General features: G+C 34.5%; 1 protein-coding gene across 1 annotated transcript; it reads left to right on the top strand.

Annotated features, from left to right (window-relative positions):
• Positions 1-10961: 10961 nt before the first annotated feature.
• LOC106143681 (zinc finger protein 761-like) lies at positions 10962-15095 on the top strand. The gene is made up of 4 exons (XM_060949391.1): positions 10962-11630; positions 12437-12631; positions 13888-14139; positions 14919-15095. The coding sequence occupies exons 1-4, from the start codon at positions 10962-10964 to the stop codon at positions 15093-15095; spliced, it is 1293 nt and encodes a 430-aa protein (XP_060805374.1).

Here is a 15095-nt window from a genome sequence, read left to right as displayed (position 1 = left end):
AATAACGGTAGTCTATCCCTATAGTGTCAGTTCCAATCAGTAGATTAAATCCAGGAGCACACCTGCGATGCCCCAGTGAGCAGGGGTGGGTCGCTGGGCAACGGCTGATAAACAATTTTTGAACCCAAAGCTTGGGGCTTCACTATTATTACCAGATAAACTTACGAGTAGGAGTACATACGCGCTATGATTTGCAATAAGAATTTTAGAGATGATTACTATCAAGTTCCGACTAGTTTTAACCGACTTCAAAAAACGGAAAAGGTTCTCAATTTGAACGTTTTATTTTTTAAAGTGTATTCATTAAGTTGGATTTGGGCTAAAATCCCAAAGGAAATCATAGATCAATAACTCTGTGCGGCTATTTTGTTTGTGGACAAACTTAATGCCAAAGGTGTTTCTGAAAATGCTACCACTTTATAATTTTATTTATTTGACTAACATTTATATAGACATATCCTTTTTTAAATTGTAGTCTCTCGGGGGAAATATCACAGAAATTAGAAATAACTACTAACATAATATTATAACGCAACCTAAATGATTTTTATTTGCGCTGCCTTTTTGATTATGGATTTTCCATAAAATTTTGTTTGACTGGAAGAAATCCGTATTGGGATAAGTCCGCCATTGTACATTTTCCTCTAAATTAAATAACTGTTTTGTAATGTGTTATAATTATTTTTATGTGCAATAAAGTGTTTAAAAATAATAATTTTACTTGAATCATACCCGAGAAAGCGGTATGTTTTCGGTATTTGTAAATAACATTATTATATATAAGGCATAAAAGGAAAATCAAAAATTAAATTCATTTGTTTTCAGCGCATTGTATATTGATGCTCCACGTTGGGCGCCAATTTGTTAAACGTTTTTCTTAGCTTGTTTATGTAATTTGCTCTGTAATTGGTTGAGATAAGTATTTTTAGTTTATGGTACATAATATAAAGGAATTAAAAATAGTGCGTAGATAAGTAATTATAAACATATTCTAACTTTGTAAGACTTTCCTGTACAATTTAGACAGTAGTCATTAAAGACCCGACCAAAAAAATATTGTTTTTATCTCACGCATCATTCTTGCCACCCTTCATTTTAGGTCAGATATAAAAAACAAAGCTACTATTTTATCATCTGCTTCGCTATAAAATAAATGAATCTGCCGGCATTTACTATAGTGCTGTAATGTTGAGCTCACATGTTGGCTCTCATGCACCCCTGTCCCTAACAATACTTGGACAACAATAGTGCTGCGCGCGCATCTGTCACGAGCCGCCCCGTGATTGGTCCGCGGTAAGTGCGACCGCGCACCCTCAGATTTAAAATGATATCGAACGAATCAATACCGAAATTCGATAACGGTAGAATGGCGTGCGTAAACATCATTTATTATGACCGTTGGATACGGAAGAATTACAGTGCTAACTGGCTAAAGCAATCAAGACATTCAAGATTTGTTCGGAAACAATAACATATACATGATAACCACGACCCAATGTAAGTTAGGTCCCTCTCAAAGGTCGCTTCGTATAAAACCCTGACTTAGGTATCCAATCCATGAACATGGTATCGCTATGAGAAAGAAGATATCAACACATTTTAATGTAACGTCATATATTCAGTGTTATTTTTAGCAGCTTAAAACCCGAACAGCTGAACGTTTCTTATGTTTAATTTATAGGAAACGTTTAGCCAATGAAAAGGTTGTGTGAAACTTTTAGGGATCAAAATATGCAATATATGGATTTAATTGTAATAAAACTACGCACTTCTTCCAGGAGATTCAAAATGCTGGAGAGCTACTTTTGCAAATTGATAAAAATCTGTTTATTTCATAAAATAATAAAAAATTTGATTTTTGAGTCTTTCTTTCCAAACTGACTTGTACAGGAAAATGTTAAAACATTTTTTCCTGTAAAGAAAAAACCTCGTTATAGAATAAGCCGTCAACATTTTATTTTCCCATAACAATATCGTACCCACGAACTCAAAGCCGATAGAAACAAAGAGGAAACAATTACAAAGGTGTGCTAGCCACTCGCCACACTCCATCCCCGCACATCCTTCCGAGTGGGCTGCGTTCCCACGTGTTCCTTGTTTACCTCCCATGATTGGGTCCCACGGTGCTAATGAGAGAGTACCTCAAAGTGGAGTGCTTGGTCACTTAAATAATGATGCTTTATCAATATTTCATCAATTTGCATGAAATATAGTGTCACTATGAGGAGACAGCTTCGCTACTAGATACACGTATCATATGTGGACACCGAATTGTTCAGTCATGTCTCTAATTAAGTCGCTTATTTACTTTAAATATTCATTTTGGCAATACTACCAGCAGATTTTAAACTTTCACGTTACATTATACTATTTGTATATAATACAGGTATTAAACGCGCACGTAACCTAAGTACCTTTATTTTATCTCAATCCTTACGTCCGTTTTATTTATAAATAAAGATTACTTGGGTCGTTATGGCATACGAACTTATTATCGAGTTCCCAAAATAATTTGAATTAGATAAATAAGAAAAAAGGAGAGCCGTATTAAGAAAAGTTTGTGAACACCAAGAAGGAGTTTTGAAAAATTATAACCTTTATCACGTAATAACACTCAATTAGATCATCGCTGTTTGACAGACTTTGCGTGTTGTATTGAAACCTGCATCATTTCCCATGCTTTAATTACAGGATGACATTGGAATTTCACGGTCTTGGGTATTGTTCAACTGTAATGATAGGTGTGAGAATATAGCATTTAGCTATTGCAGACTTTCATCGGTAATTTGTCGACATACATTGGCTTGGACCAACACTTTCAGTATGTCTACATGTATATAGTTTTCTTGGAAGCTCTAACTAATAGTTCCACCAAATTTCTAATTAGGGTTTTTGTTACCTGTTCAGAGCACTGTAAAATCATCGACAGATAATTTTGTAAAGATAACTGTATCGATAAATGTTGTATTTAGTGGGCGGTAGAGAGAAAGTTATATTGCACAGCGAGGAAACCTGTACATCTTAGCCATTGTAACATAACATTGATGAGGTTATGCAGATCAGGCGGGAGTCGTTTCGGGAAAAACTATTTTCTTAGATTAAGACTATTAGTTTTTAAAATTATATTTTATTGTTTGTTTGTAAATACTTTATTGTACATACATAAAAAGACATTATAAAAAAAATATTGCATTAATCAATTAATTAGTTGAATATATTTTTTAATTTATTGAAGTTCCGCATAGAGAATTATCAACATCGCCACGTCACGGTTATGAGTAATCGATACAAAGGTAAGTACACTTATTCGATTACGTAGGGCTCTCGATAAAGTGACACCGGGAGGATGCGCCGACGCAGCTCTTCCGGCGCGTGCGTGAGTACGGCTTCGCTGTTCCGTTGTTTTAGAATAGAACATTTTGAACTTCAATGCTTTAAAAATAAGAGATTGGATAGTAAGGGTGAAACAGAAGGTTGGAAGCCGGACGTTCGTGAGGATTTAATGACCTTCTGTAGTGGTATGTCGTGCTTTTACACGTGTATAAATACGTACAGGAAATTAAATGAATTTGTTTATTATTGCAATTAATAATTTTCTGGTAATTTTTAGTTTGATACCGAAGGTTACTCTAAAACTTTCCATCCTACAAAAATGTGTAGGAGTGTCCTGTATAGAACACGCTACAATGCAAGCTGATTATGAAACATCACAGATGAGGCACGAAAAGACGACAACGACATCAATGCAGATTCATTCGCGCTTCAAACAATTGCGCTGATTACAAACTAATTGAATACTCTTGTGTTGATTCGATTACTTCAATTACAGGCTGGGCGGCAGAGAGGGCGGGTCGCCAGCCGATTGGGCGGCGCGGAAGGCGGGCGGCAGTTCGCGCCGCCCAGCTTTCCCGCGGATTCCAACTCTGAAACCTTAAATACATTTGTTTGGATAAGTTTGGTTTGGGAATAAATATGTGATGTACATCTATATTAATATCTTCACAAAGGCACTCAGACCGGGCTCGCTATTTTTCTTTTGCATTTATAAATAACTGGTTTTTACCCGCAGCTCTGTCCGCGCGAATTTAGCGCCTTCAAAATTATAAGTACAGGTTTTTTGCTAATCCCACGGGAACATTTTTACCGCGATGAAAAGTACTCTATGTCCTTCTCTCTCTCTACGAAAAATTTCAAGAAGATTGGTTCAGAAGATAAGGCGTACAAAGACAACGAACAAACAAACTACTTTCGCGTTTGTAATATTGGTTAGTATGGACAGGAGTACATAATTATTTACCTCAATCCCATACTAACAATTACAATACATTTGTGAGTTAGTTCCAGAGAAATGTTGAGAACTATGTTATGTGGTTCTTCTAAGTTTATAATTCTCTTTCTTTTTCTGCACTTTACCAAATCAACTATTCTTTTAGCACGTAGGTAAGTACGTCGTTTGGTATGCAAATTCCTTTACATAATCATGACTGCTATGGAGTGACAAACTAACATTCAGTATGTAAATTAAACCTTGAACATGATCACGGCTGTATGCGATATTTAGAGTGAAATAATTTTACAGAGGCTATACTAAACATCGAGTTATTACTTAAGTAGGTAGCAAATCTATACTAATATTATAAAGCTGAAGAGTTTGTTTTATTTGTTTGTTTGTTTGTTTAAACGCGCTAATCTCAGAAACTACTGAACCGATTTGAATAATTCTTTCACTGTTAGATAGTCTATTTATCGAGGAAGGCTATAGGCTACATTTTATTGTTTGTTTGTTTGTTTAAACGCGCTAATCTCAGAAACTACTGAACCGATTTGAATAATTCTTTCACTGTTAGATAGTCTATTTATCGAGGAAGGCTATAGGCTACATTTTATCCCGGATTTCCTACGGGAAACGTCAACAATGCAGGTGAAAGTTGAATGAGTCGGCCATCTGCGAGCTTTCCACGCGAACGCTGCGCAAACCAACAAAGATATAGTAAAACAATGTACTAAAGATGTGAAGTACTCATTTTTTGCCACAAAAAAGTCCGCGAGAGCATATATCTATCTCTTAAGGTTTACTTACAATAACCACTTTTATGTTCATTTTTTAAGATTATTTTTTCATTATAAACATAAGTTATTTTGAAACCAATTTTCTTTAATTCAGTATTAATCCTTATCCAAATAAATATGTTTATTACTTTCGGCTTTTCATGTAGACTAAAATTGCCATTTACAGTATATAAATCAGACGAATAGGTTTTGAGATATAGTCGTTATAAGCAATTTGCAGCGAAACATTTAATTCGGCGAACCAGCGTTCTTTCTAATACGCGTGACCGCCTTGCTCTATCCTACTTCCTACATATAGATAGGTATCATTCTACTTTTAATACTTCCTTTGTTATAATTGATAAAGCCGAGTAGGATGTTTGCAAAAATAAATATGATGCCCAAAATAACTATTCCACGCGGACGAAGTCGCGGGCACAGCTAGTTTAGTATATATAATACTATACTAAGGAATAATGTATGTAAGTTAACAATAAAACCTACGTTTGTCTACAATGTAACCTATGTGACAAATTTTGGGACTTTACCTACCCCTAAAGTAAAGAAGAATGATGCATGTACTTATGTAGCTATGAATTATACTTGTATCGGTACATACGTATTTGCATATGGTATATTTCAGTTGCTACCAGTTAGTTATATGTGAAGGTTTCCTCACCGTAAGATAATAATCGATTAGCAATCAAACTCAAGCAAAGACACTGGTATATGGTAGAAGAGAGAAATTGGTACATGAGTGTATATTTCGGGCACCTTTTGAACGCCGACGCTGAAACAATTATTCTATTGTATTCCAAACACAAACTAGAATTATTTTCCTGAACTCCTGAGTTCATGGTCTTCGTAAGGTGCGGGCCTTATCTGGTGACATCTCGTGTCGTCGGTACAGGATGGTGGAAATCGCCGTGAACACTTGTGGCGCGTGTATGGGGGCCTAGACATTGTTCCGCTGCACGTACGACACGCTTCGGTGGAGTTTACAGGGTGTTTTAATATTAAGTCGTGATTGTACTTAAAGGAAATCGAAGAATGTGGACAATGAATTGACTTACGATTGTATTTTCAAACAATTAATGTAATTTTTTTTATTACACTGAAATATTAAGTGTAGTCTTACAGTTTCTAGCAGAGAAGAATGAAAAAGATAAAAGCTACAAGTTCTTGTGGAATGTTTGCGAGATTTCTCATTAAATGTTGTCTTAATTTTTTTATATTTCTGAGAAGTATACTAAAAAAATTAGTCAAATTTATTTTAACATGTTCGTCATATTAAGAATTGGTTTTAGAAATTGACAAGTTTTGGCCGGTCCGCTGATACTTCATCGGTCTACACCTTCTCCATAAGTTCCAAAAATATGTTTAAAATCGTTGTAATACGATAATGCGCTGTAATTTTTAAACGGCCTGTAGGCGGGTTCGTACGGCCCGTGCCACCGCACGCGCCAGGGTGCGCACCCTGTCCCAACCCGTCAGTCCTGTGACGACCGCCCTGCCGTGCGGACAACCGCGCACCCCTACAAACCCACTCGAGAACAAACTTTCAATTTCAAATTAATAAAATTAAATTATATTTTTCCAAAATAAGCAATATATTTTTAAAACTAGCCAGTTTATCAGTTTCCAATTTTAAAACCTTTTTTTTTTTAATTTTGCGGTGCTGAAGCAAAGGGGTGTCGCCGGCTGAGTCAGCAGTGGACCAAGCACAGGTATGAGTCACTTAAGTTCTCTCGCCATAGTAACCCCCTAAAACGCACCTGTGTTGAGAATGCGAAATACAACCCTTTGATTGGAAACTTTTCAGTCACAAAAGGATGTGTTCAAGTATTTTTTAATCCTTTTTTTTTGTTTATTTTTTAAATGTATGTTTTTTTTATACATACATACATACATAAAATCACGCCTCTTTCCCGGAGGGGTAGGCAGAGACTACCTCTTTCCACTTTATGTCTTTTCCGTTTTTTTTATGTCTTTAAATATCAAAATCTCATTTATTAAGGTTTAAAAATAATTATCGAAATAAACTCGAATTAAAACTAAAGCTAAAACTACTTATAAAAACGAAAAAAAATAATTACAAACTAAAATTTAATTTACAAATCGTATTATATATATTGCATATTATATTATGCACGCATGTATTTTGGACCTTACCTGAAAGAAATATTGTTATAAAGTTTTATTATTGTTTCACTTAATTTAACTAAAAGTTTATTAATTAAAATTTCTCTATACCATTACATTATTCGTCTGTATGTGTTATTTGTATTGGATCAAAACATTCAGCCCTCTTGTTTTATCAAAAACGTTTAACAACTAGGATGGCAATAATATGAGTAATCTGCAACATTGCAACTCTGAATCAAATCAATTTTCAAAATAATGAAGCATTATAAGTTGTATAAAAATAATTATCAAACTTATTTTATCTAAAGTTAAATTTGTGCATTAGTTGGTTATCTTAGACTATCAGTTACCGATAGTGGAACGTCCAAGTTAGCTGAAGCCTTGCAGCCGGCCAGTCTTGGTATATCGCACATGAACTTGCAATTTTGTTGGCAGAGTTTCTCATAAAGCGTATCTTATTACTTGTTAAGCAAGCGAGGCGATTATTGATAAGTAATTAAATTACCTTAAAAACCTTACTTCAGTAAAGCGTTAATTGTATATTTTTGATTTGAATATACATATACATATGATCAAGATCATGATGCTTACCGAATGAAGTTCGATCCATATTATACGAGAAGAAGGTTTTGTTTATAAACGCGATAGAAGTGAATAAAATCACAGGATGATAATTAAAAACTCAAATTTTTCGTTAATACCATTGAAATTAGTACTTACTTTTCTTTTATTGAATACTTTTTCAACATTTATAACATATCTTTTTAATTCACCGGGAATAGTCATAAATTAAAAGTGCAGCCCATAAGAGGTAAATTTCTATTTGATAATCGTTTTCCATAAAACTTATATGTATAAAACACGGTATCGTGTCAAATGCAGAGTGTTTAATATCACACCTTACTATACAATTATTACTTAACGCCTTAAACACAGGTGGTGGTAGAACTATTAAATATTCATAATAAGGCAAACGTAATATAGTAATATGGCCAGTGATCAAATTGAATTATAAATGGATGATTGATATGTTGCTTTTATGCATATATAGTTTAAAACAAAATTCTTAGTAGTTGTACTTTGTGGTTCTATATGTCAGGACCCAGTAATCCGCCATTTTAACACGACCTTAAATAATGCAGTAGTATGTTTGCTTGTGTGCTCTTTCGCCTTTAAGTTTTTGATCAATCTTGTTTAGAACACACATAGTTGATTTTACTGTAACCCTTTCGTTTGAAAAAAAAAAACTGTTCAAATCTTTTACAGCATATGAATACTTTTTTCTTCTTAATTAACTGATTAAAAGCAGATTTCAATATTTCCTTCTACCACCAGTATTTTGTCTCCAAGGACATTCAAATACCATATTAGGTGCCTGTTTGACCTTTCACGTCACCACCATTGGATTTTCTTTAAAACTGAAGTAAGCAGCAGCATAATTAGCTATTTTGCATTAGCAGCTATTTAGGCGTCAGGCCAATTTTACTGGCGTAGGTAATTGTCGCAATTTCCGAGAATTCTTTATGCCTGATTTTACTGTTATACCTTTACACAGAGTAACACAGGCCATTTGCTTTTCATTTTTTTCCCATACTTCATGTCTTAAAATAGGAATATTATCCTACTAATATAACTTTTACGATTATACGAGTAATAAAAATGTGGAAGTTCATAAGGATGTGCGTTTGTTACTCTTTTACTCAAAAAAACACCAAACGGATTTTCAGGAAACTTTGCAGTAATAGAGATTGAAACAATATTTATAGACATTTAAGGTGGACGAAGTCGCGGGCAAAAGCTAGTTAATCTATGAGAATAACGAGAGACGTTATTACATTTAATATGTATAAATATAAGAGCCTAGCTTTTTACGAGTTAAAAATAGTTTGAATTTATAAACTATTATTTCTTACTTACAATTGTAATAATTCATTTAAATAACGTACAGATAATAATATCGTTCTATGATTTTCATTGCAATAGAACAAAGACAAAAGTCCCGCCCTTCCACAACCAGCCGCCCCCAAATTATGTAAATTATTCAATCCGCCCAACTCTCCGGCTTTTGGGCGGATTATGTCATTCGGCTTATATACAGAGGAGTACGTACCTGTTGTGGTTTGCTTTGTTGGGAATTACTTAGAACAAAGTAAAATCCTTTAAAAAAGCAATCGGAACTTCCGATTCCAATCATTCCATACATAACTCATCTCAATGAAGACTGTTGGCTTTATCTACTCCTTAGTAGATAGAGACGTGATTAATATAATTAGTATGTATATGATTACAAATCATGTGTGTAATATATTCAAGTTAAGTAATTTGTTAAAGATATTGATTCCAACACAAAAGAATAACTTCATCTGATGTGATTACAATACACACACATAAATCACGCCTCTTTCCCGGAGGGGTAGGCAGAAACCACATATTTCCACTAGCCACAATCCCTTTTCGAAACTATGTTCTAAAAATAAAGTGCGTTTTGATACAGTTTGGTTTATAGGCAATAGACCTAATTATAAATAACATTCAATTTCTAATAAAACATCGTTTCTATAAGCATTGAAAAACCAAATACTATGCCGTATCCATGTCTAAAATAATTTATGATATCGTGTATTCCTTATGAATGGTAGCTCTGTTAGAAAATTTTCTGAATTTCCCTCTGTATCGGGAAAACGGTATATACGCAGTTGATGAGAACAACCAACACAAAGTGTTTATATAAATGATTCCTACAAAATTTACAACGGTTAACCGGCGTACTTTATTAGTACGCATTTTATTTACCGAATACACAGAACAAACACCACAGTCCTGTTAGGGTGGAAGGGGAGCGTGGGAGCATTGCCGGCGTCGGTAATTAGGCAGCCAAGGATAAAACATTGAACACTTAGAAACAAAGCTTAGTATTATAACAAAAGCTATCAAAATAAAATTTAAAAGTTTGTAAATTTTAACGTAGGAAATGAGAAACTTTATTACTTTAATTAATCGCCTAAAAATTTATAATGCCTAAATAAACCTTATAGGTTCAAGATCCTCTCAATTTGTATAAAACAGTCAAATATAACTTATAAATGACTAATAATGGAAAGGGAATAGGCAACCTTACGATTCTCCTACAAAGATAGGATTGCTATTTGAACCTCAATTTATTCATTAAGCTATACAGCTGAACGTGGCCTTTTTAACTACTGGCTATGTCTTCCCCGCAAGGGATACAGACGTGATTATTATGAATGTAAAACTTTAAAACAATCCGTAAACATCATACCATATTTATCATTAATAAATCTAGCAGGCCAATTTTGAAGCCGACTTTAATATAGTCCCTTAAAGTCACATACCTAATTTTCTTTACTTATTTTGTTTTGTGACATGCATAAATCCAGCTTTTCTGGAGCCGTCCTTGGTTGACTTAAAGTAAAGTTAACTTTTACCAACGTGAATTTTTAAAATAAGAGATAAGTAACATAAGACTGTGTTTACACATTTTCTCTTTATTACTCGTAAATCAGGAAGAAAAGAGCAATTTTCTGACCTGAAATCCGTAGTTACAATCAGAGAAATGGACCACTCTAGGGCTATTGAATCAGTTTTGCGACTGTAACCTGTTACATTTGCCGGCATTTTCTTTCTTTCAATGACATTGTTCAAATAACACAATAGATTTATAGTTCATTTTTATTTTGTTGACAGGGCTACAGTACAATGAAACATAAGTAATCAATATGATTGAAAAATAAAGAACCTTGGGAAATATGGAGGCAGCATTACCACATTTTCATCGACTGACAACTTCGCGATTCTATCAACATTATGCATCTCCTCCTTTAAGAATTACCAATGAATATCTTCACGATCTTGTCCCACAACATCCTCCAACCTTACTCCAGCAATATTTAGCATACTATAATGAACCTTTAGTGCCTCTAGATCTGTCCTTAAAATCCACAACTCCAATAACTCCACCATGCACACCACCGCCATCTCAGAAGAAAAGATCAAATGAAGATAAAACACCAAACGTAAAATCACCTAAAATATTTCGACATTTCGAAGATCCAGATGAAAATAAATCTGATTCAGACAATAAATCAGAGAAAAGGGAAAGAGATGACGAAAACTCTAACGATAGTGAAAGCCCCGAAGCGAAAAAGCTTAAATTTACTAAACAATTTTTTGATGAACTCAAAACCTGCCTCCCTTCAGAACCGGAAACTCCATCCAAAAGTGAAAGAAGTTCGCCAGATATTGTTGAAATTAAAGATGTCGAAGAAAGGCCTAAAAAATCTCCAAAACCAGTAACTCAACCGGCGAAGAAGAGCAAAGCTGTAAGAAGGTTGATGTTTGATGAAGACAAAACTTCTCCTGTCTCTGGAACAATTATTCGAGATCTTGCTGAAGATGAAACACTTGTTGTCCGGAAGGTAGGTAAATAACTGAAAGTAATTCTCATTTTTAAACTACATAACAAGCGCTAGGTTATAATTTACGATTTCTCAAATAATAACTCAACGTAATATTAAATCCGTAAGCACAAATATCGACATTCTGAAACAATTCAACAGTAAACAAAGTTGGAATCAGATAGTTTCAATAATAAATGGTAAAGCTGCACAGGAACTATTAATTAGACGTTCCTACCATGCCATTACAGAGGGTAGCGCGGCGACTTTCCTTATCGCTTGTGCAATTAAACGAGTATGAAATCGCGTATTATGTTGTGTTTTTGTGCTAATAACAGGTTGAAGGGCGAGTTGCAACGCTTACCAAAGGGGGTGTGCCGCAAGACATTAACTGCGAAATAAATTATTGTTTTAATGCTTTCACCTCAATGCCTTTTCTTTGAATTGAGATAGAGAGCTGTAACGTTCAATTTTAACGTAATAAAAATGAAGTTAATCACAAGTCATTACTTAATAGTCGCGTTTAGTTGAGGTTTTATTTTTTAGATTGCGTGTTTATGAGAGCACTATGTGTTACCTCTTATTTTTAGATTAGCTTTTAGTGAAGCCAGGGAAAACAACACTGTTTCAAATTGTTTATAGTAACAAGCAAAGTTGTCTTTTAACTCCAACAAATTTACTAATAGCTAAAGAGTCTGAAACTCAACAACTTCTTGATAATTGACATTATACTCATCATCCTCCTGCCGTTTCTCCTGGTTGCGTTTGCCCATACCTAAGTTCCAGAAGTGATTAAAAACGAATACTGAATAGTATTATTCTTACAGGGTGACATAGACCCAGCATTCAACGTGGTGGAAGTGACAGAGGAAGCCAAGGCGCTGATAGCAAGCATTGAGAACCGCCTTGGAAGATACATCTGCAGGCTGTGTCGGAGGCTGTACGGCGACGCGTTCGCGCTGGCCCAACATCGGTGTTCCAGGATCGTGCACATTGAGTACCGGTGCCCTGAGTGTGATAAGGTGTGTTTAAAATTATTGCCTAAAATTGTGGAATCTTTATAAATGTGTATGACATGGAATAATCAGAAAAAGCTTTTAAGTTTTTGACTATACCTATATTCCTTAATCTGATTTTACTCAAAAATAATTTTTCCTTAGGATACTATTTTCATTTATACTAGTACAAATGTTTGTACAAATTCCAGTGTAATTCATTCAATAGTTTGTTACAAAATTATACATACTAAAGAATACATAAGTCATCAATCAATTAAATTAAAAAAAATACATACATACATACATAAAATCACGCCTCTTTCCCGGAGGGGTAGGCAGAGACTACCTCTTTCCACTTGCCACGATCTCTGCATACTTCCTTCGCTTCATCCACATTCATAACTCTCTTCATACAAGCTCGGCGGTTTCGGGTACTTTTGACCTGACCCTTAATTAAAAAAATTGTTGGGGAATATTTAAGTTAGGTATGTGGATTTAATTTTGACAAGCATTAAATAACATGATAATTTCAATAACATCACGCAAGCACAACTAACAAGCGACCAATAAAAAAATATCAATAAACCATTCGTATCATCCATTTTATCTACCCTTCCCAATTTTACAACCTTCGATGACGTGCCATCCAAAACATTGCATTTGTATCAATTTGCGTGGGAACTGAGAGGGTGAGGATCACAAACACTTGGCACATTTCCATGGGAAGCGTCTAAAAGTACCAATGATGTATGTTTGTGTGCTAATTGACACGTAACGTGATGCGTGACGGTGCAGCATGAGAATTTATCTCGCTAATGGGGTAAATAAAATTTAAGGCAATAATGAGATCAATATATGTTGCTATTTATTAGATCTATTTGATAACTTTTTTTTTTTTATATTCTCTACCTACTTTTATATATCCTAGTTTTTATTTATATAGATTCTTCTTACAGGAACGAACCTTAGGTACTTAATATACTATAACTTTAAAAATGTTGTAAACCGCAGTCCCACCCACGTCAAACTTCAATTTCCGTTTTACCGTTTTCGTGGAATTTTCCAGAAAAAAAATGTTACTCCTCAAGATCTACATTTATACCAAATGTACTAAAATCTTTCGAGTTTATTCGTTACAAACAAGAATACAATCATATTAAAATGGATAAGAGTTTACATTTAACAGATTCTTATCCATACTGATATAGAACTTTGATACATTAAGTGAAACATACAAAATTCCATTTTGCATCATAATAATTTATCTGTCTCCTAACTAGGTTTTCAACTGCCCAGCGAACTTAGCCTCTCACCGGCGCTGGCACAAGCCCCGAGTGCCCGGGGCCACCAAACGCCGTGACGCCCCCTCTTCGGAATCCGGCCGGTTTCCTTGCCAGCAGTGCGGGAAACTGTTTCGGAGACAGGCATACCTAAGGAAGCATATGATGGCTCATGAACTACCAGAAAATGATGCAGAGAAGGAACCTTCAGCGTTTAGACAAGTGCAATCGGATTATTCTGCTTATCAACCTGTAAGTTGACTTTTAGGTCAAATAATATATGATGAAAGTTTGGCCTATTTTTCTGCTTTGGTTGAACAAGTTGTGGAAATACTACATTACTAAGTAATAACTAATACTTTGCCTTTATAATGCCTTCCGATTTTACTTAAGTTTATTTTGCTACCTTCTACTTTTGAATTTATATTGTCCACTTATTAATGTACAAAGCTTACAAATAGTTACATAATAATATACTTTGTCGAAGATATTAATACAACATAAATAGGTACAACAATAACTAAAACTGCAGCTTATTTTTATTTCATTACAAAATTATCTCATTGTAAATATAACTTTAAAACTAGGACGGACAAATCGATGATAGTAATCTAAATCAAGGCAGCAGTTGTTAGTAATTCCTTGTTGTGATATAGTGAAAAATTTATCGCTGTTTAGTATTCTCGTCTACTGTAATTCAACCCACCGTCTTTTGATGTTAGTTTCTATTTAACTAATTATTTATTTATGAAGTATTTTAAATATACTTTAATTATTGTAACTTAATAATTATTTTTAAGATATGGTGTTATTTTAGCACAATTAAGTAATGGTTATTTATTTCACTGATTCATATCAGTTTTTGATAAACTGATATAAATATTATAAATATATAATATATGTGCTCTTGACCTGACTTTCTTCCAAGACGTCCCCGATCAGTACCTTCTTAATTCTGAATCTGTTTTAATACTGCAATATATATTAAGTAGTGTAAACTTACCAACTAAATGAAAATTTATTTTAACCAGGAGCCGATTCGCGACACAAACTTCAACACATTCTGGAACAAGATCCCGCCACCACCTCCAGAGCTGAACTGGGAGGAGGTCAGAACTCGTTGCGTTTCCTCCTGCTCCTCGGAAGACTCCAGGAGTCTTGACGTCACGGGGTCTGAGGACGAAGGAGGCGGGGTGGGGGACGGCTGA

Source organism: Amyelois transitella, chromosome 18 (assembly GCF_032362555.1).
Source record: "Amyelois transitella isolate CPQ chromosome 18, ilAmyTran1.1, whole genome shotgun sequence".
Lineage (NCBI taxonomy): Eukaryota > Metazoa > Arthropoda > Insecta > Lepidoptera > Pyralidae > Amyelois > Amyelois transitella.
This window is presented reverse-complemented; position numbering and strand designations above follow the sequence as displayed.

What these genes read in the sequence shown, in the direction of transcription:
- LOC106143681 (XM_060949391.1), top strand. Translation starts at nt 10,962, where the DNA reads ATGGAGGCAGCATTACCACATTTTCATCGACTGACAACTTCGCGATTC. An exon ending in GGTGCCCTGAGTGTGATAAG is followed by an intron (nt 12,632 to 13,887) that starts GTGTGTTTAAAA and finishes TCTCCTAACTAG; the next exon opens with GTTTTCAACTGCCCAGCGAA. An exon ending in ATTATTCTGCTTATCAACCT is followed by an intron (nt 14,140 to 14,918) that starts GTAAGTTGACTT and finishes TATTTTAACCAG; the next exon opens with GAGCCGATTCGCGACACAAA.